Source organism: Nipponia nippon, unplaced genomic scaffold, assembly GCF_047370975.1.
Source record: "Nipponia nippon isolate SJK-2023a ecotype South Korea unplaced genomic scaffold, ASM4737097v1 scaffold_6, whole genome shotgun sequence".
NCBI lineage: Eukaryota > Metazoa > Chordata > Aves > Pelecaniformes > Threskiornithidae > Nipponia > Nipponia nippon.
Window position 1 is genome coordinate 16823646 of NW_028262380.1, and position 20002 is coordinate 16843647.

The 20002-nt window shown below is 35.0% G+C and overlaps 1 protein-coding gene across 2 annotated transcripts in view; it reads left to right on the top strand.

Moving 5' to 3' along the window:
- CPEB2 (cytoplasmic polyadenylation element binding protein 2) overlaps window positions 1-20002 on the top strand; it is a 55099-nt gene that overhangs the window by 16782 nt on the left and 18315 nt on the right. The window contains exons 4-6 of one of the 2 annotated variants that reach the window (XM_087736224.1): window positions 7606-7656; window positions 14645-14668; window positions 18459-18629. In XM_087736224.1, the coding sequence (XP_087592350.1) occupies window positions 7606-7656; window positions 14645-14668; window positions 18459-18629 (246 nt within the window). The remainder of the gene's footprint in view (window positions 1-7605; window positions 7657-14644; window positions 14669-18458; window positions 18630-20002) is intronic. The other variant, XM_087736225.1, reaches the window with a different exon arrangement.

Genomic DNA, 20002 nt, shown 5'->3' on the forward strand with positions numbered 1-20002 from the left:
CCACACTCGGGTGGTGACTAATATTTATTTGGTTATCTGAACCCAAATCTACCGTCAGGAAGGATATTAAAAGGTAAAGCTACTGTTAGTCATAAAATTAGAGAATGCAGATCTTCTATTGCAATATGCTGTCATTGGCACCTTTCACATTCCTGAAAACCAATCGGTTTCTTGACTTTTTTCTATGCTTGCTGACATGACAAATGGAAGTGGTTGCTCTGTCCCCCCTGCCATCTCGCTGTTTTCATTTTGGCTTTATAATGCAGAAGAGTTTTCAGAGGCACAGTGAGCACAGAAAAGACCCATTTTTACTTTTATTCATCTCTTCATATTTCATTATGATACAATAGATGAAAACGATGTATTTCCAATAAAAATTTTTCAGTGAGAGTAAGACAAGACAAAGCTTTAAGATTATAAAGTGAATTGGGTTCATACGTAGACACTTTTGAAAAACTCAGTAAAGTTTCCATAATTATTCTGTCCTTTCTAGGGACATGTGTATATGGTTTCAGTCTACAGTTAGATTTTTTTTTTAACAGTTTCACCATCATACTCTTGCAGTGAAAATTCTGCTAAGTGTTATGTTTGAACTAAAACAGATGGAAGCCATAGATAGTGATGAATTCAAAGGAAATCCATTTTTTTGTTCGAGTGCCAGAGAACAATGCAAACGCCAACTGAATTTAAATAGAGTGATTGTGTGCTGTTATTTAAATTGGTTGATCGAGATTTTTTTTTTCTCTTTGGAAGTTGTTATTTCAGCTGAAACAGTTACGTTATTAACAGTAACACAGGAGAAATGTTCCTTACTGACTGAAAATGGGAAGAAGAGATCACATCCTAGAATAGCCTTTTAGTTCCTTTCTACCCCTCTTCTGTTTAGTCACCATTAGTTGGCATTTCTGTAATGTCCTAGCAACTTTAAGGGTTTGTTGTTCTTTTTTTTCTGCAAAGCATGAAACACTAATTTTGTTGTTTCAGTCTCTGTGGCTTTTCTTTTCACCACAGGAAATCTGACATTTACTTAAGAACCCATCATATTTGCTTGCAGAATGCGCGGGATTAAGAATATTATTGTTATTTATTTGTTGTTCTTATTAATATATATAACATACTTCTGTTGTAACTAAAGAATATTTTGTAACTAGAGAGTATTTTTATGACAAGTTTTTAAGTAAATCTAAGCACACCAAGACAATGCATCTTTTATATCTGACCACAGCAGTAAAACGAAAGTCCCTGGAATTTTAAGCACGTGTTTCAGATTTAGCTGCTTACAATATCTGGAGTATGACTAAGCATCTTGTCTCAGATTTTGCACAATGCAGAACAGACACTGTGTGTACTAGCTCACAGCTTTAAGTTTTGCATTTCAAGATCCATTTTAGAAGGAAGTAAAATTTCACCACTTTTGCTTTCATGAACTTGAAAAAACTTTATTTCAAATATTTCACTGAAAGCTAAGTTTATGCCTGCCAAAAAATTGTTTATAGATGCATAGTTTCGGCTTCACTTAGACAACGTTTAGTCATTACTCCAGACACGATCAAAAGAAAGAAGTAATTTTTAGCTTTCAATAAGACATTTTTTCAAGGTAGGTTAATAGGGAATAGATGCTTAACTTCACTAGACATTGCAGCAGAAATACTGATCATATTAAAACTAATCTTTCCCATGCAGCTTTCTTGAAATGCATTTCATAATAAGACATTAAGTAATGTTTAAGATTACCCCATCCAATCAATGTAATATAAACTGAAGTTAAAATTAATAAAAGTTAAATTAATTCATTTTTACATCACTGTTCTTAAATACCCTTTTAATTCTTCTAGTAGCCCTTAAAACTATTTTGAGAGAAGAATTGCCATATTGATAGCCTGAAATACATGAGTATTGATAGTATAACTCTTGTCCAGACATACCTCTTGTGTACTTGCATTTTTTTTTCCCTTCTTCTCCCCCAAATACCAATGCTTCTTGATGTCAAGATGTAAAAAACTTGTGTTCTAGACATTTCATAAACCAGGAAAGCCAATACATTTGGGCTAAAACAGATTATGGAAAAAACTTAGAAGAAATGGTTATATTTTGCACGGAATATGTGTTAGAATTGGGGAGCAGGTGATTTCATGGAATTTATTATCTACTGTTTTAAAATCTTTCTAGTAAAGACTATGGTATTTACCATGTAATTTAAGGGCTTGTCTTTTGTAAGGCAAGAGTATTAATACTGTGCTCAATTTACAATTCATTTCTGTTTCCTGACCAACTCCCTTATAGCTCTCCAAGCTAGATGTAAAATATTACTGAACTTGAATTAGCCATAGCTATATTAGTGGGAGTAACAAGAAGGAATATTAACGTTATGTTGAATTTTTCTTCTGCTTCTTTGTGAGGGGCAAAACAAATTTTTTAGGGAAGTTACACAAATATATTTTTTGTATAGCTAGTAATAAATAATAAAAGTAAAACACTATTATTTGGCCTATCTGTGGGGAAAAAATAACTTGATGCACTTAGAAGTCTGTCTTGCTTTTTCTTGGTTTTATTTTCCCTTTAAATTGGTTTAGTTGAGCTTTTCAGCTGTTAGACGTCTTTTTTTAAAAGCAACCTGGTGACGCATGCTCAGTGAAATAAAAAGAAAAGCATTGGTGACTCAGCAGCACAGTAGAGAACATTTTCTTACTTTGCATATGGTAACTTTTGTTTTCAAAGAAATTTGTTTTATATTTTGTGTTATGAAGCTCTAAGGTTTAAAGTTATGCAGTTGCTTCCTAGAGTAATTCAAATTGCACTCAAAAAGAGTTTCTGAGGCTGAACAAAAAAGTATGGCAGGAAAAACTTTCCTCTTAGTCATATAAAAGGCTTGGAAATTGTACATACAGATTGTTCCCTCTTTCTGTCATAGAAACTTTTTATGATAAAAGAATATATTTAAGACTGATAGACTGATTTGCCTAAATAGATCGACTATCAGAGCCAACACATTTGGCCTCAGTATGACTTATATAATTCTTACACAAGTGTTTGAAAGCGTAGTATCTAGGCTTTCTGTAACTAGGTGTTGTCCAAACATGATGTTGTGCTGTTGTCGTAACTACGCTGATTCAAAAACTAAGCTTTCTGAAACTGCTGCAATCCTCAGCCATTCACTGGTCTGTTAAAGTAGTTTAGCAAAAGCTTAACTTGGAAGCTTTTTCTCTTCTAGTCAGGAGAGCTCTTGAAAAAAGGAAGATGGGAAAGGAATTTGTGATTCTCAGTCTCTTCATTCAACCATTTAAGACTTAAAAAGTGGGAGGGGGAGTAGACATGAAATATCAAACTTGTGAAACTGTGAGTCAGTAATGTTTAAAGCGGTCGTTATACTTAAATCTATCCCAAATGTTTTAATATATGGGGATTCCTCCAACAGTTTAGTTAAATAGGAATAGAAAGTATGCAGTTCCAAAAGTAGATATGAATTTGCTTTAAAATAAAAAGTGAGTAAGCACAACTACATCTGTATGCTCAGAAGAAGCTGACAAAAAATTTTAGATTTGCATTGCTCATATTAGTAACATAAGATTACAGAAATGTAGCTAGAACTAAGTTTGTTACAACACTTTCCTCATGGTTTGGATTAGCAAGACTTTTAACTGGATTTAGTGAATAAACTGGCCCACCAATATTTATTTTTTTTCTTACAGAAGAATACACTGTAAGAAATACATACCAGGCACTTCTGTTAACATTAATCACATTTAGATACAGAAGAGGGAGCTAAATTTAATAGAACTCTAGTTGCATAAGAAATGTCAAACATACTTGCTTCTCCATAGCAATACTATTTTGAATTTAGCCATGGTACATGAGAATTACTAATTAGCAGTAACGTGATGAAGTTCCAAGTCCAGGTTTGCACAGAGAAAATTTCTATAACATGATACTTTACGATACAGTACTGTAATATTAGACATTGTGTTTGTTACAGATAGCAGCACATTACTAACTTCGGATGCTGTAGAGCTAAATTCTGTAGACAGTCAGTGAATTGATTACTTTTCATTTCTCAGGAATGGAATACATCTATTCTTTAAATATTAGATATTCTCTAGCTGATTTGTAGTTGATTTTAAACTAGTAAAGCATCTTTATATATTATTAAAATTTCTTTTTTAAGCAGGCGGAGGCCACTGGAATTGCTAGACTATCTATTGAATGGTTTATACGATTCTAGATTACTGACATTGAAGTAGGATGGGATTAGACAGGATTTGTGGTGACGGCAGTTCGTAAAACAGTACATTTTTTTTTAAACGCATCAAACAACATGCAGTGAAATTAGCTGACTAGAAAGAAATATGTGATAGAAGCAAAGTAAATTGATATAAGATGGGGCTCCCATCTTCTGTATTTTGTATACTGATATTTTAAATCAGGTTTAATATTGTATATGTCCATTTAACTAGAATAATCTGTTAAAAATAGTGTAATCTGAGCTCTGTATAAGACTGATCTTGCACCTACTTCCATGAATGAAGTGTTCTGAATTTATGTATATCATTAAATTCAGGTGGACACCCTAAAAACACTGCATTTTGCTTCAGCAGATTAAGCTGAGGGATAAAAGCCTAAGTTAACCTATCAAATAGCAGTGATTGTATTTTGAAAAAGTAAGCAAACCTATGTTAAAAATGTTTTTAACATTGTAAGTCCAAGTACTAGACAATGTAGTACACACAAGTATTAAGTTCACCAGAATGCAATAATACAAAGTACTCTAAGTATATATAAAAGAAGTGTCGGTACAGCTGTACATGTACTGAATACCGTGTTACTCCTTTTCCTTTCTAACCCTCAAATCATTCATTATCTGAGCTAGCAAATTCATCTCCGTAACACAGCAAGACTGGGTTTCTTTGCATTTGTGTGATTCATAGGTTTTACACTGCAGTAGTGGGCCCAGCTCCCTAGTGCACTCTCTCCCCACTACTTAATGAGGAGTCCTTTATTTCAACTTTTTCAGTTTGGCACCTATGTTTCAGATGCAGCTTATTTGTGAAGCTATAGGGGGAAAAAAAAGCAAAAGAATGCAAACCCAGAGTTGTAAACCCAGAATTTACTATCTTCTAAAACAGTTTTCCTTTCCAAGTGTTGACACTGGTGGGTTTCTCTCTTCTGCTAGGCCTTAAATCTGACCTCTTTTTCTGTAGTAATTAGAGAAAAAAAAAAGTATCTTCTGTCTCCCTTGCTGAATAGGAAAAGAAGATAAATGTATACGGACAGGGAGAAAGACTGTCACCACAGACTCAAGGAGGTTCAAGATGAGATAATCACTTCTCACAATTTCTATTGTTATTCTAGATAGATAAAGCATTCTGATTTGCAAGAAAGAGCTCATATTGTTGCAAGTATTTCTATAGCACCATATATAAACATGATGATGACAGTAAATAATCTTGTAAAATCCTTGCTGTTAGGCAAATGAGTATTACCTTTATAGACCAGAGAACTAAGAAGTAAAGCAAAGTGACTTGTTATACACCAGGCTGAGCAAACCAGTGGCAGCTCCCAGGTTGCAGTTTAAGGATGCCTTGTTCCTAATTCTTTTCCTATTATACCAGCAGGCATTGCTAGAAGGGCAGAATATTTATAGTTCCAAGAAACATTAGGTATAGCTGTAAATGTTCAGCATGACAGAAAAAATGGCTTGTATGTTAAAACTGGACATAGTTTTAGACAGACAAACTGAAGATAAGGAGCATGAAGACAGAGGCTCCTACAAAGATTTTCATTTAGTATCTTGCCTAAACCTGCTCAAAAATTCTATAGAAGTTAGAGAAAACAGCAGAGTCCTTTTGGGTGGCATTCATCTGCCCTTTTCCAGGAGGCTGCCCTTGCCCTTCACCGCTTTCTCCACACTTTCAAATTCCAAAGCAAATAGTTCCTACCTAATCTGCAGGTGTTCTGATACCATCCATTCTTACAATAATGAAATCTGTGGGAAGAGAAGTAGTACGGGGCTGTATAGAAATCTTTTTGCCACAACGCCTGTAAATAATAAGGCTGAATAAAATATCCTAAATGATCTTAATCTTGCTATTTTGAAGTTTTGAGTGTAAGAGTTCATAACATGTATTTTTTCTATATTTTTGGTAGAAAATTATTGTGTTTGTTTCCTAAAGGGGAAGAGCAAAACTTAAACCCTATTACTTACAGTTTTTCAGCAAAAAGGTTTTTTATTTAACCCCAAAGGTGTCCCTTGGGACACAGAACTACTATTTTGAGAAATTTTCAGTCTTGCTGCTAATGACATGGATTTACCAACGGGGGGGGGGGGGGGGGGGGGGGGCGGGGGGGGAACGGATGGATGGATGGTGTATGATAGCAATTGTTAGACAACCTTAATATATCGATTGCTGATTTGGTTTTCTTTCTTTTTTTTTTTTTTCCTTTTTTCCCCTCTGTGTTTCTTTTTAGAAAGATTGGGCCTTACTAGGGTATGACAGTGTCTTACTAATACTTACATCTTGCAAGACAACTGCATATATATTCCCCTTTAAACCTGCACGAGTTCTGAACACCCATTGCTTCCAGACTGGATTCTTTTTTATGCCTCCACAAACATTCTCGTTTCCTCCGAAAGATTTAAATGTTTAAGTTACAGTATTTTTCTATATATGCTTACAGATTATAAGCAAGCAAGTATGTTTGAATAGCAGGATAGATGGAAATGTAGTTTTTTGCACATTAAAGCACACTTCTTGCAAACACAGCAGCTATTGTAAATGTCTCTCTAGGTCAGTGTGCACTACTGGTATGTTTGCAGCTTCCTGTAAACAGAAAACATCTCCTTTAATAAAAAGGAATTTGTAGTGAACAGACGCTTCAGCTGTGTATTTTAAACCATTCATGTAACTATTAAAGTATAACATGCCACCAATGTAGTAAAATGCAATACTTGAAAAATTCTAATGTCGAGATATGAGGTTTTCATGTAATTTTTATTCAATATAAAATGTTGAAAATGTAATCTATTGTATTCTTTAATTTTGTTAATTCTGTAGATAAACCAGTACTCTGGTTTTGCCAGACTTACTGAAAAATATTACATACAATGGTTATATGTAATACACCAAGATTCAGTCATAAATTGGTTAATAAAATTTTAATGTCTTAATTCCTATTAACATGATTTTTCTTAAATTGATTCAGTAGAGAAGCACTGAACTGTAGAAATGCCACTCTGTTAGGCAATGTGCATAGTACTGTTATTCACAGTCACTGTGAAAGACAAGACTAAAGCAGTCAGCACTATTTCTGGGTGTCATGAAACAAAAAGTGGCTTTATCCTATTGGAGCTGATCCCAAAGCACATTGCAGATCTTATGACCAGAGAATTAAGGTTAAGAAGTTTGTTCTTGTCAGCTTTAACTTGGGTCAAGGGTATTGTTGATTAATGTGCTTGGAGTTAAATATTAGCTCTTTATTTCCCCTAGGCAAACTGGAAATATAGTTTATATTTAAATTCTAAGCAGTGATTTTTCATTATTATTTCTAGCATAATAGCTAAAACCTCTGCATTTGTTTTGTTTTGTTCTTTGGTTTCTGTTTTCTTTTAAGGTCGCTTGAGTTATCCACATCCAGGGACTGACAATCTTCTGATGTTAAATGGTAAGTGCTAATCTTATAACAGTTTCTAATTATCTCTAGCTTAGCTTAAATCTGACATGTTGGTATAAAATTATACTATTATATTCTGTTATTGAATTACTTGCCTCTAGTCTTCAACACTGATGGGACTGTTGCCGTTTTTCAGAGTTGAATGGCAAGAGCTAATCTTGCAACAGCCTTTCATTATATCTAGCTTATTTGAAATCTGAAATGCTCGTAACGATGCACTGTTCTTTTTTGTTCTCAAGCAAACCAGTGGTATGTTCTCCAACAATCTGCTAGAAATCTGTTACACAGAAACAGGAATTAGAAAAATAAGAAGGCCAGGAAGGCATGTTTTTCTATCTTGTATAAATAAAGGGTGAACTAGATACTTTCTATTACACTTACATGAAATAACATTTTATTTCTGTTGGGTTTTTTGGAACTGGCTTTGTCAAGTATGTTTCTAACTGCGAAATATGCTGGAGTTAGAGTTCATGTTCACGTTCCTCTCCCAGTAGGTCAAACTTCATGAACATCTGCTGCTCAGTGAAGGCATGAACTTTAGCCTTTGTTCAAGGCTAAAGAAGGAAGCAGAGCTTGGTAATCCATCAAAGTCAATAATAAATCAGGGGGTTTGCACACAAATGTTTTCTACATTGGGAAAAATTAGAGCTATAATGCCACAGCTATTCTAGATGAGAAAATGTGGAAGCTGTTGTACACAAAGCAAGTACACTTTTGCCATTGACTTGATGGGTCTCAACATTACCAGTAAAGACCTAATTATTAAAAAATACGGTCAGAATACTTATTTCAGGTTTGTGGTTCTATGGAGCTCTTTTTTTAATTGCCTTACCCTTCTGCACAGCCATTTACACTTGTGTAAATGGATATAAAATGTAAAAAATATCTAATTTCCCTTGTGTAACACTGGGTAAATGTTTAAAATTTTAAGGAAATTCAGGTTTAGCTTTATACCCAGTAAAGGAAGATATTGCACAATGAACATTTGAAGAGTTAGGTCCTTTGGTATTGAATGGTTCTTTTGAGATAATGGAGTATCTTGAAAAGTGAAAATAGCTATTTAACTATTGAAATAAAATTAGTGTTTAGTCCACACAGGCCATAATCCTGATTTCTGTACATTGAATATCGATGTGCTTGATGTTACAACATTTACAACAGTTAACTTTCTGTATTTAACTGCAACTGTAAGACCTATTCTGCAAGCTGGTTTGTTCAGGTGATGTATGTGCAACTGTCATTATCTGCTGATTTATGATGAAGTGTTAGACGGGAAGGTATTAAAAACTAAGCAATCTTATGAGCAACTGTGAAATATTTCAATGCAATCAGGGTAAGAAATTCATATCATTTTAATTTGTTTTAATACTTAGAATGATGAGCTTCTGTTTTTATAGTTTTGCATGCTAAAAGAGCATGTGGGAAGCATCGTTACTGTATGGAATGTCTAGGAAAAAGGTTTTAGCTATCATCACGGACATTGGAAAAATGCATCTCAGTGGTACCAGTCTATCCTGAAAACCTTCCCACAGAGCTAGAATATGCACTGAAGAATATCTTGTTTATTATTAATGCTGGTGGGGTTTCTACTGTAGGTTGGAAGTTAGCACTTAATGTGACTGCTCTGCTCTTTAAAAGCTGCAGTGTTATTTCCAACCTTTAATAGGTGAGATAAAAATAACAATTTGAGTATCTAAAAGACAGGTGCTGCAAGACCTAATTTTTAGGTGTGCCCTTTACAATTTAATTCAGAGCCTTGGTTTAGACATCTAAGCTCTTCACCATGTACCTGGAGGGTCTCATGTTCAGTCACCTCAAGTTGGAGTGTCTGAACTGCAGCCCCTTACAGCTGGAGAACAGAAACACTGGGAACAGCTTCTGGGAAGCTCCAGCTGCTCAGACTCTGCAAAACCTTTCTTTCTTAGCAAGAATTGAGGGGCTTCCTCCAAATGTGCAGTAATGAGAATTACAGCTTGAACGCTTGCTGATAAAGTTGTAGACTTCAGTTTCCTTCTCTGCTTAAGTGGATTCAAGCTGACATTTCCCTCTATCCCTGTAATTGGTGCCTTGGAGGGAGGAATAAGGAAGAGGAGAGCTGATAATCCAGAGCCTCACATTTGTCCCTTACTTTCTCAGTAAGTGTTGTAGTTGCTACAAGGAGGAGCAGGAATACCAGACCTTCGTAAAAGAAAAGCACCAACGTTTTTAAGGATCCTGGGCCCATCTGTGTGTGCACTCATACTTAAGTAATAGTGAGGATCATGACCCTCACTGGATTTTAGTTGGCTTGATTTTAGTGCACTGGTATCTCTGGATCCCAGTAAGGTTCTGACATGAGCCAGGCTGGAATTCCTCAACCCTTTTAAGACTAAGCACTTCTAGATAAAACTTATTTTTAGCTAGTTTTTCCTCTTCTTAAATGATAGATCTTTTCCAGCTCATTTAAAGTGTACTTACTGAACTGTACCTAATATTAATATTTACAGTTTTCATTATTTAAATTAATGAAATGAACCAAAGGAAAGCTGATTTATGTGTTTTAATAAATTATATGTCTGATAATTACATATCTGTTTCAGCTGAAGCTGTAAAAAAGCAATGCATTTTTAATGACTGCTATCTCTCAAAAGTAAAAAAAAAAAAACAAAACTTTGGAATGAGTTTACCTGAGTACATCTTTAATTGGTGACTTAGAGAGAATCTTTCTGTAGCAAGTAATAATGCAAGAGTCCAATTTGTTGGGGTGTAGGGTCTTTTATCCCCATTATAGCGTTCCCCCCCTTTTATAGTTTTAAAGCATTGAATTTTTTTAATGGCTATTGAAAGATAATTCAGCATTTTATTAGTTTAGCAAGGGAGTATTAGGCTTTCCACCTTAAAGATACTATAGCTGGTTGTGCTTCTAAAAAAAGGTGTTTTACTTCAAACAGAAGTTACTAAACTTCCTATACAGGAATTGCTAAATGAGTGTCTGTAGTCTGTTAGGCATGCCAAACTTGAATGGTCATAACAATCTCTTTCAGCTTTAAAATCTATAAAGATGTGATTTCTAAAGAAATCTTAATAGAATTTAGGCACCCAAATCCAATAGAATAAAATGGGAATTAGGCACCTACCTCCTTTAGTCTAGACCCTTGGGAAATTTTTGCCATAATTGTTTATGGATTTCTTTAAATGACAAATAAGTATTAATGAAAAAGGCTCCATTACTTCGCTGTCACCATTTGATCATTAAATCGGAAATGTTAGTGACAAATAGTATTTTATCTTATTTTCTATCATAAATTTTCTAGTTATCTTTAAGTATAGGAAGCTTGCCTAGTAGTTTTTCCCGTTACACAGCATGGTATTTTGAATTCAGCTCAGTCGTTCAGTTGAGTTATTTAAATATGTACATATTTGATTTCTGGTATATATTTGAGATACGTGTCTGAATAAAATGGAAATTATGCATTTACTATCTGTGATGGCATTGCTCACATAATGAGCAAAGTTATATTGTCTTGTTAGGTAAACATGCACAAAAAGTGTATTTACTTCTGTCTCATTTCTATCTCTGAGCTGATTTAAGTTGCAGAAAGGAGGGTATTAATTTTTTTTGACAGGTTTAAGCCTTATTAGTATGCGACTTCAGGGATATAGAAACAGAAGATTTTTAACTCTAAGGGAATGTCTTTGTTGTATATATGGCACTCTTAATGTTGGAAGGTTCCAACGTTATTGGACTTCATTTTTATTGGGCATCATTATACTTCTTGCATGTGTTGCCTAATTTATATTTTCTAGAGTCAAAGTGCATCGCTTATACTTTCTCACTCATTTGAAATCTTTCAGAGTTTTGGCTAATTAAGATATCCAGCTTTATAGACTAAAAGATACAATAAATATTTCTGTATGACTTCTTCTTTGAACAAGTTCAGGAAAGAAGGAAGAAGTTTAGTCTCTCCTTTTGTTGCTGTAAATCAATTATTTGCCTACAGTGTCTGGCCTTTCCCAAAGGGCTGTCTCCCCTGCAATTATTTATCTAAGCATATGCAGTAATTATGTAGATGTATATATTAAATACATATATATAAAAAACCTATATGCATAGCTAAATCTGTAATTAAATATATATAATGTGTATATTTATACAGACTGCATGCTCTGTAAGCATATGTGCTCTGAAAGATGTAAAACAGTAGGTGCATCTTATTTTAATAAATACAGAAATATTTCTGACTGAATCTAACATCTTCAGAAAGAATCTTATTGCTTACAATGCACTAAAAGTTTGATTCAGTGGAACTATTTTCACAAGTAGTATTTGGCCTTTGAAAGAAAGTTTATATATATATGTAATGGGGAGAGATTAAAATACTGAAGTTTCATGAAGATAGGATACGTTTGCTTTAACATCATATTTTTAGTAACAGTAAGACTTTGCACTTATTAAAACAACTCACCTATAATATAACCACTGTGGTCTTAAAGTCTGGATAAAAATAGGAAAAAATAACAATTTTTGCAAAACCATGCATTTTCATGTTAATGATCACATTTATTGCAGCAGTGCCTACAGATTGTCTAAGAACGGGATCGCATTTTTCTAGACACAAAGTGGCAGAAAATCCCTGCCCAAACTAGTTTACCGTCTAAATGGACAAGACAGATCAATATCAGGGAAGGAGGTTTAGCATACAAGTAAAGTAAATGATGTGACAACATCAAGTACGGTTATTTTTCCATTTTCTCTGATTTCATTGTTTTGCTGAAGCAAAGAGTACACAGATAACTTTAGTGCATCATTGTCATTTTGATATATATAAAATACTGCAGCAACTACCCTTTCAAGTTGAATTGCATTGGGGTTTTTTTAGCATTTTAATAACCCTTTTGTGTTTCTCCTTAAAATTACTGTTGTTTATTTTTATATGCACAAAGAAAAACAGTTCAAGTGTTCTGTAACAATATTTTTATGCATATCAGCTTGTCTTAACTATGAAAATATAAGAAAATAGCTGAGCTGGTTTGGTGGGCAGAAAGGAGCAGAAGTGGCAGAAGGGAAGAAAAATTACTAAGGCTTGTGCCAAAAGATGGTTATTAATATGCATTAGTATATTATTCTTTGAGAGGGAACATGGCACTGCAGTCATTGCTATGGAGTGATGCACTTGAATTTTCCCTGGTTACTCTGGTTTTATTTGTGGAAGGAAAAAAAGGGGCATACGAGGGGTTAGACGAGGACTTGGTGACGCTGCTGGTAATGCTATGTGGGAGTCACTTTGGCCAAGAGTCAGAAAAGATCCATCCGTGCTGCAGCACTGACTCAGAACTGCGTGTCTTGGAAGTGCCCGACTTCAGAGGAAAACAAGTCTGAAGTTCAGCGTTAGTCTCCCCATGCAGCAGCAACTAATGAGAGAACTAATCACACAGAAGAATACATTATGTTTTGTGGATTCTGTTTGGATGTGGGAAATCTGAATTTAGGTGTTTCCACTTGGTTAGTTACCCAAGTCTCTCCCGGAAAGTGGGCTTTTCTGGTTTGGCTTACTAGTAGAAAGTTGGAGGATCTGAAAAACTGCAAGCAAAAGACTCTTCTTGTCAGTAGTAATTCTTTCAGATGAAAGAAACTAAATTCGGAAGTGAGTTCGATGCAAGTTGGGTAGGAATATGATGACTGTTGTGTAACAAATCAACGGTTTTAAGGGAGAAAAAACAAGGAGAGAGATTTTCAGAATTCCATAAGCAATCCACTGAATTCCTAATACGAAGGGATCAAGATAACAAAAAAAAAATTATATTTACTAAAAATTTTGAAAAAACCCATGCGAATGGGAGGTACCACGATATAAGTATTTAATAATATGAGAACGGAACAGTGACTGACATTTATGATTCACTGAGTTTATGAGGCCGCATGTATTTCAATGTCCCAGAACCACAGTTGCTTTTTAGGAGAGATGTATGTATGGACTCCTAGTAAAATCCAAACAATAATGCCAAGATACAGCAATCTTTGTTCACAAATGTTGCTATAACGTTATGGTTTATAATAATATTTTCTATTTGTTTATTTAACTACAATGCTGCAACGATTAAAGTAATCTTTATCAGATTCAAAGTCTGTGAAACGGGAATAGAAAATACTTTTTGGAAATGTAACTAAGAAATTACACACAGCTTAATAGTTTTTGTATTAGTAATCTGTCTATTTTTAGTTTCCTAGCCTTCAGGCAGAGAAGCAATCAGTATGGTCTTCTGAAGTGTAGCTATAAGCATGATCTCTTAAAGAGTCTTGCAAAACTCAAAAGTTAGGAAAATCTTGGATTTACTTGCAGTCTGTCAGAAATTGTTGCTTTGCCTTTGTGCAGTGTTTTTGATACAATGCTATTTCTTGTGACTTGTGTCCTGATTTTGTTTGCTACCACAAGGAGTCTTTTGTTTCAAACAAAACCTTGTGGTTAATTTTCTGCTAGGTCTTTTCATGAAAAAGGAAGGTCACGGCTTATAGCATTTGTATTGTCACTGCAAAGGACTGTACAAACTGTTCCGTGGACCAGGATGTTTCTGTGATTAATTTAACGCTTGCTACAGGCTTTTTAAAGTAATATTTTCCTTTTTACAGTTTCAGTACCCTGTGTGTTATTTAGACACTTGTGTAAGATACGAATCACATTTGTGAGGATGAATTACAAAGTTACCATAATTTATGCATCCACAATTAACATGAGGTTAAGATCAAGTATAAAGACACGTTGAAATATTTTAAAGTATGTTCTTTACAGCTGGTGCTAACGTCAATTTAGTAGTAAAATAGTATGGTATTTAAGTGAAACTTTAGTTTAATGCATTCTCATCTACAATTATCAATAGCAAGTACCGATGCAGATTTTTACTTATCGCTTACCCACATAGTTCTTTGTATCTTAAATATTTTAATATGTGGGCATGATACAGTTATTTGACGTTTTACAATTTGTCCTTTGTTTGCATGCAGCGAGGAGTTATGGGCGAAGACGAGGTAATTCACTTCTGTTTGTTATAGTACAATTAATTCTGATTGAGCTGTTACTGATCATTACAATTAATTAATCGAGATTGTTGATTATGAACGCTTATCTGCATGTTGTCTTAGTTTGGGGAAGAGGGAGGGTGAGGGAGGGAGGGGTGCAGTCTGGATTGTTATGATCATTGATCTCTTTTTAGAGTTTGAATTACAAATCCTTTAATCAGTTAAAACACTGTAGTTCTAATCATAATTTATTTCATGCTAATGGCTACTACTTGCAGTCGTTGCCCCCTTTAAAAATATACAGTTTGCTAGTTGTTCTTCTAAATCATCTTTTGTTGCTTCTGTAGAAGTGATACTGCACAGAGTAAAAACTAAAAGCCTTTCATAGACTTAGCAAGAAATCTAGTAGACAACTCCTAGAAAGAGTAAACAGATTTTCGTAGTATAAGCCAATATATGCTCGTTGACCTTGGAAGATACCGATGTAACTATAGGAGGATGTGACTGCGGCTGTTGGATGTGACCATGTAAAGTGTGCAGCAAAAACGTCAAGATCTTTGGTAGCTTCCAGTGTTCACAACATACACATAAGTTCATATATGGTCTCTCTCTTGATCTCTGCATTGGTTCATAACTGATTGCTTGGTCGCCCTAATGTAGAGGGGAATGATGATCTACGTCATGGGCAATGTATGTAAAAGTACAATCGTGTTTTGACGGTTCTGCTTAATTCTTTTCACTGTCATAAAGCAAAAAGAAACAAGTGTTTAAATGGGCTTATCCTTTTAATTCACAGTGATCGGGAGAAATGTGAAAGCCTAGCAAATTACCTTTTCGCTCTCTTCATCTGAGAGGCATTTAAAAGTGAAGAGGAGGAAGAAAAAAGTACTAGGAGTCATATCGAGCATGTTCCTCTAAATGTGTTGTTAATCCAGTGTCCTCTCTGTCATCTTAGTTCTCTGAGGAGTTACAGTGCTTTTGGCAAACCTTTACCCACATTAAAGTAAAACTAATTTCTCTGGTATCACTTCAGAACATGTTCTGATTCTTTAATTTGTACTGGGAAGAGAGCTTTAGATTCTCCTTGTTCTTAGATTTTAACATTAGTCTGTGGGTAAAAAATAAATTATTCTGAGGATTATTCGATTATTGTATATTGTAAGTTGGAATTGTCTAAAAAGTACTTTTAGAGAAACAGAAAAACGTAATTTTCATAGTCTGAAGAGACTCCTTCCTTAAGTATAAATTGTGTGTTGTTTTCTAAAAAACAGAACAAAAACTGGAAAAAAAACCCAACACACTTAAATGCTTTTGTTGCAATATTCTGATGCCAACAAGTTTATTAAAACTGGCATGTTTTTAAGTCACTTAAGTCTCTTTTTTCCTGCAGTATACAGACTTGCAGAGGTAAAGAGCAAATCTATGTGCTTTTTATAAAGATAACCCAGATAAATTACAGTCATTTTAGATTTAAGATGTTAAGAATAACTATCATATATTAGTGAAAATTCTTTAAATTTCCACTTATGCAGTTTCCTGCGAGTTCCTCCAATTTGAGTCTTATTTCTTCCATGAGCCACATTTTCCTTTCACTGTCACTATGATAACAGCTCCATCTTCTCCATCGTTCACATCAGTAATTCAGAAATCCGTCGTTATATCCCGCTTTCTTGATTGTGTAACCAAATCTTACCACTTCTTCGTAGACATCTTTAAGATCTCATCATTCTTATTAGTCTTCGTAACTGAAACTCATATCCACATTACTTAGCTTTTGCAGCCTTCATAGCATGATCTTCCTCGTCTTTGTCTAAATAGATGATTTACAAGAAGAATCTGCCTGGCTGCTTCTTCCAACTGCGTTAACTTTCTCTTTCTCCCTTGCTTCCTCACTTTTCTGCCCCATTGAGCACCAGCTACATGCTTCCACTTTAAAGGCACTCTACTGATCTGTTACCTAGCTGTTGAATGCATCCTGATGATAGCAAGCAAGGATGCCATCACTTGCTCCCCCCAGTCATATTCTCAAATGCACATGTCACTAATGGAAAGGAGGAGCCTGCTACAGCTTTCTGCATTTGCTGTACTCCTCTACATCGGATGCCTACTTCAGACTTAACTGTGAAATGCCAGCATAAAGATGTTGTAGTTACCGTTTTTGTTACTTAGTACAGTCCTGTGGTTCTGCTTTTATTTTGTGGTCCTTGTGACATTTTATTATGTTTGGTTGTTTTCTATCATCTTGTGCTTTCATTTGGTATTTTTGATGTACTATATTTTTATTACGGATTTAGATACCAAATCAGGGTCCTTAGGCATTACCACAACATAGGTCATTGGTCATGATGTTTGCTGTCTGTTCTGCAGCCTTGTCTTTAAGCACTTGATTCTCAGGTGGTTTTCTGGAATTGAATGGCTTTCATTTTGCTCTCACCCCTAGCTGATCAGCCCAATGTCTGCAGGTGTTCCTATGGGGCTTTCCTGGTAGTATTCCCCTGAGAGGGGATAAAAGTTACAGACTGCAGTATGGCTCACAGTTAAGGTTCTGCAGACTCAGCTCAGGGACCTACTGCTCCTGTGTATGGATTCGCAGTGGGTGAATCTGGAAGAAGTTGGCTATTTGAGATGGGAAATTAACTTCTTTCCCAAAAGTGTGCTAGGTTGTTTTTTGGTTTTGTTTGCTTGCTTGTTTTTGGAAAGTGGTTTAATTAATAATTATTTTTAAAATGAGTGAAACAGGAAAAATTGCACTTCAGAAGAAATGGCGATGTGGGGTATTTATTTTGCTTCACAAAAGTGTTTCTTTTTGGGCTTTTTGCAGTTAAAAGACTGATTTCTGAATTTGAAACTGCCATTAATCTTTATGTTGCTAATCTAAAGCAGTGAAAGTTTGAATAAGCTAAGATGCATATCCTGGCCTTCCAAGTCTTTTCATTCTGGAGTTCTCTAAAATTTGTAAATATGAAATAGGGGGGAAATAAGTGGGACAGAATTACCATGTTTTCACTCCCCCCTGCCATCTATACATCTGTTTTGATCAGTTTGCATTTGCAAAGCCATCCTGTGAACTTCTCAGATTTTACACTTGCTTTTCAGGGTAACTATAATCTTACTGCAGATTGCTGCATGTTAGGAAGCACCACAAGGCTTCCCTCCAAAAATGTGGTAAATTTGAGAGCAAGAAGGATAAATCATCACTGTGACTCATTTTTCAAGTGTTACATTTTGCACATTTGTTAAGATTCTCTTTTGCTTTCTTAGAATTTAAATCTGTTCTTAACATTATCAGCATCAGATACCTTTAAAACAGAAGAGAAAACATCCCTGTTTGAAACGTCTTACTGTGTACATGTTTTTTCTGTTTCCCTCTGTTCAGTTAAAGTGTAAGATTTTTAGACGTGCAGTAGTTATTCAGGTGATGGAAGTTATCAATTTAACTTGAAGCTAAACCGAAGGCAGACTAATGAAACTCACTTAAGCATCCCTTAATATGATCTCTTCATAAGTAAGACCCTTTATTTAAAAACAAATTACTACTTTCATACTGGATGCAGCAGAGTAACTACAATATAATGTAGTATGAAGTATTATGCAGTGATGTCAGCTTGCAATCTTGAATTTCCTTCTTGAAGTTTAATTTCATTTTCTTAATTTTTCTTTAAACTAATGTGTACTTTTCTAGTATCTTGATATTTTCAGTTTTACTTTCCAGACTGCTATTCCCCCATTCCCTAGAATTAGATAACCATGTACTGCCACAAAATTATTTTAATGTATATTATTATCTTTTCTTTTCAAGGCCGTTCTTCCCTCTTCCCAATAGATGATGGTTTGCTGGACGACAGTCATAGTGATCAAGTTGGAGTCTTGAATTCACCTACCTGCTATTCAGCTCATCAGAATGGAGAACGAATTGAGCGTTTTTCTCGGAAAGTGTTTGTTGGAGGTCTTCCACCAGATATTGATGAAGGTGAGCTGCCTGAAAACTAAGCAAACTAATTTTGGAGGGAGAGAGAAAGACATTTTGAAAAATGTAAATGAAGTAGTAGAAATAATCCACCCAGGAAAATAATGTTGTGGTATAAAAAGCTACAACTATATTTTTTTATAGGAGTTGATGGGTATGTTGAGCTTAATGTCATTTGATGTCATCCATCTCTTTCGGTTTTGAGATGGTTCAGTTGCCTCTGATTCTGCACTTGCAGATTGTGGTTGCATGTAATGCCTGGAATTCGTGCTCCTGCTTACCTTGCATATTCATTTCAAATACATCTTAGCCCTTCATGGTGTCCTCTGTCTGTGCCTGCTTTAGTTTCTATTCATAGAAAACTTCTATTAGTAATTGAATTTCAAATTATTTTTTACTGTTACCTGAAGATCTCAGAAATGGTTTAGGTTAATATTATTCCTGTTCATAAATAGAGAAACTAAGGCAGAGGAAGGTCAAGTGGCAGAGCACTCTGTGATGCATTGAACACAGAATGTACCACAGAAGCTCAGATTGTTACGTGATGCAGTTGGAATTGCTTTGTACAATTGTGCTGATTTGAAGTAATCATGCTGTTTAATATTAGGTTTCTCCTGTGCAGATAAATGTAAATTACATGCTAGCTTTGTAATGTAAACAGAAGTCCCTTTACAAGGTTCATTGTAATCCTAGAGTAACTTGCAAACCAAATAAGCTGACTGTCGTTAATTAACTTTCAGATACGAAATATGGAGAGACCATATTTTGGTTTCATCTTCATTGTGGTGCTCCAAGGGATTTATTTTAATATACTTCAGCTTTTTTTTGATGCACGTTAGCATCTAATTCAAATGTGCACTGTTGCCTTTAATACAAACGCTAAACAAAGACACGTGGAGATATATTTTCTTTCTTTCCTGACTGTTTATATGCTGATGGCAGGATGCGACTCAAAGAAATGGAGCATATTTGTGTTTGATGGGTTATTGCTCTTGTAGAGTTTAGGGTGGTTTAATTTTTTGCTCATGGCCAAGGTTCTTACAGTCAATGACAGGAAGGAATGGCTGCGGTAGAAAGACATCACAAAGTTGTGCAGGGGGCATAGTAGATCTTGCAACAGGACTCTTCATGGTTATGTTAGAACCACCTCCAAATAGGCAATTTCAAGTTTCTGTGCCTGATCTGTGCATGGTATCTGCTGGAACCTGCTAGCATGTTGATTATGGTGGTACTTATTATATGAGTATCTACCTACAAAGCTCTGAACTGTACATCACTAAAAGTAAATTCTTTAGATTGCATTCAAACCAGATTCTGAATTGAAGGAAGTAGCACACCACTTTTCAGCACTGCCTTTAGTTGCCCGTATGCTTCTG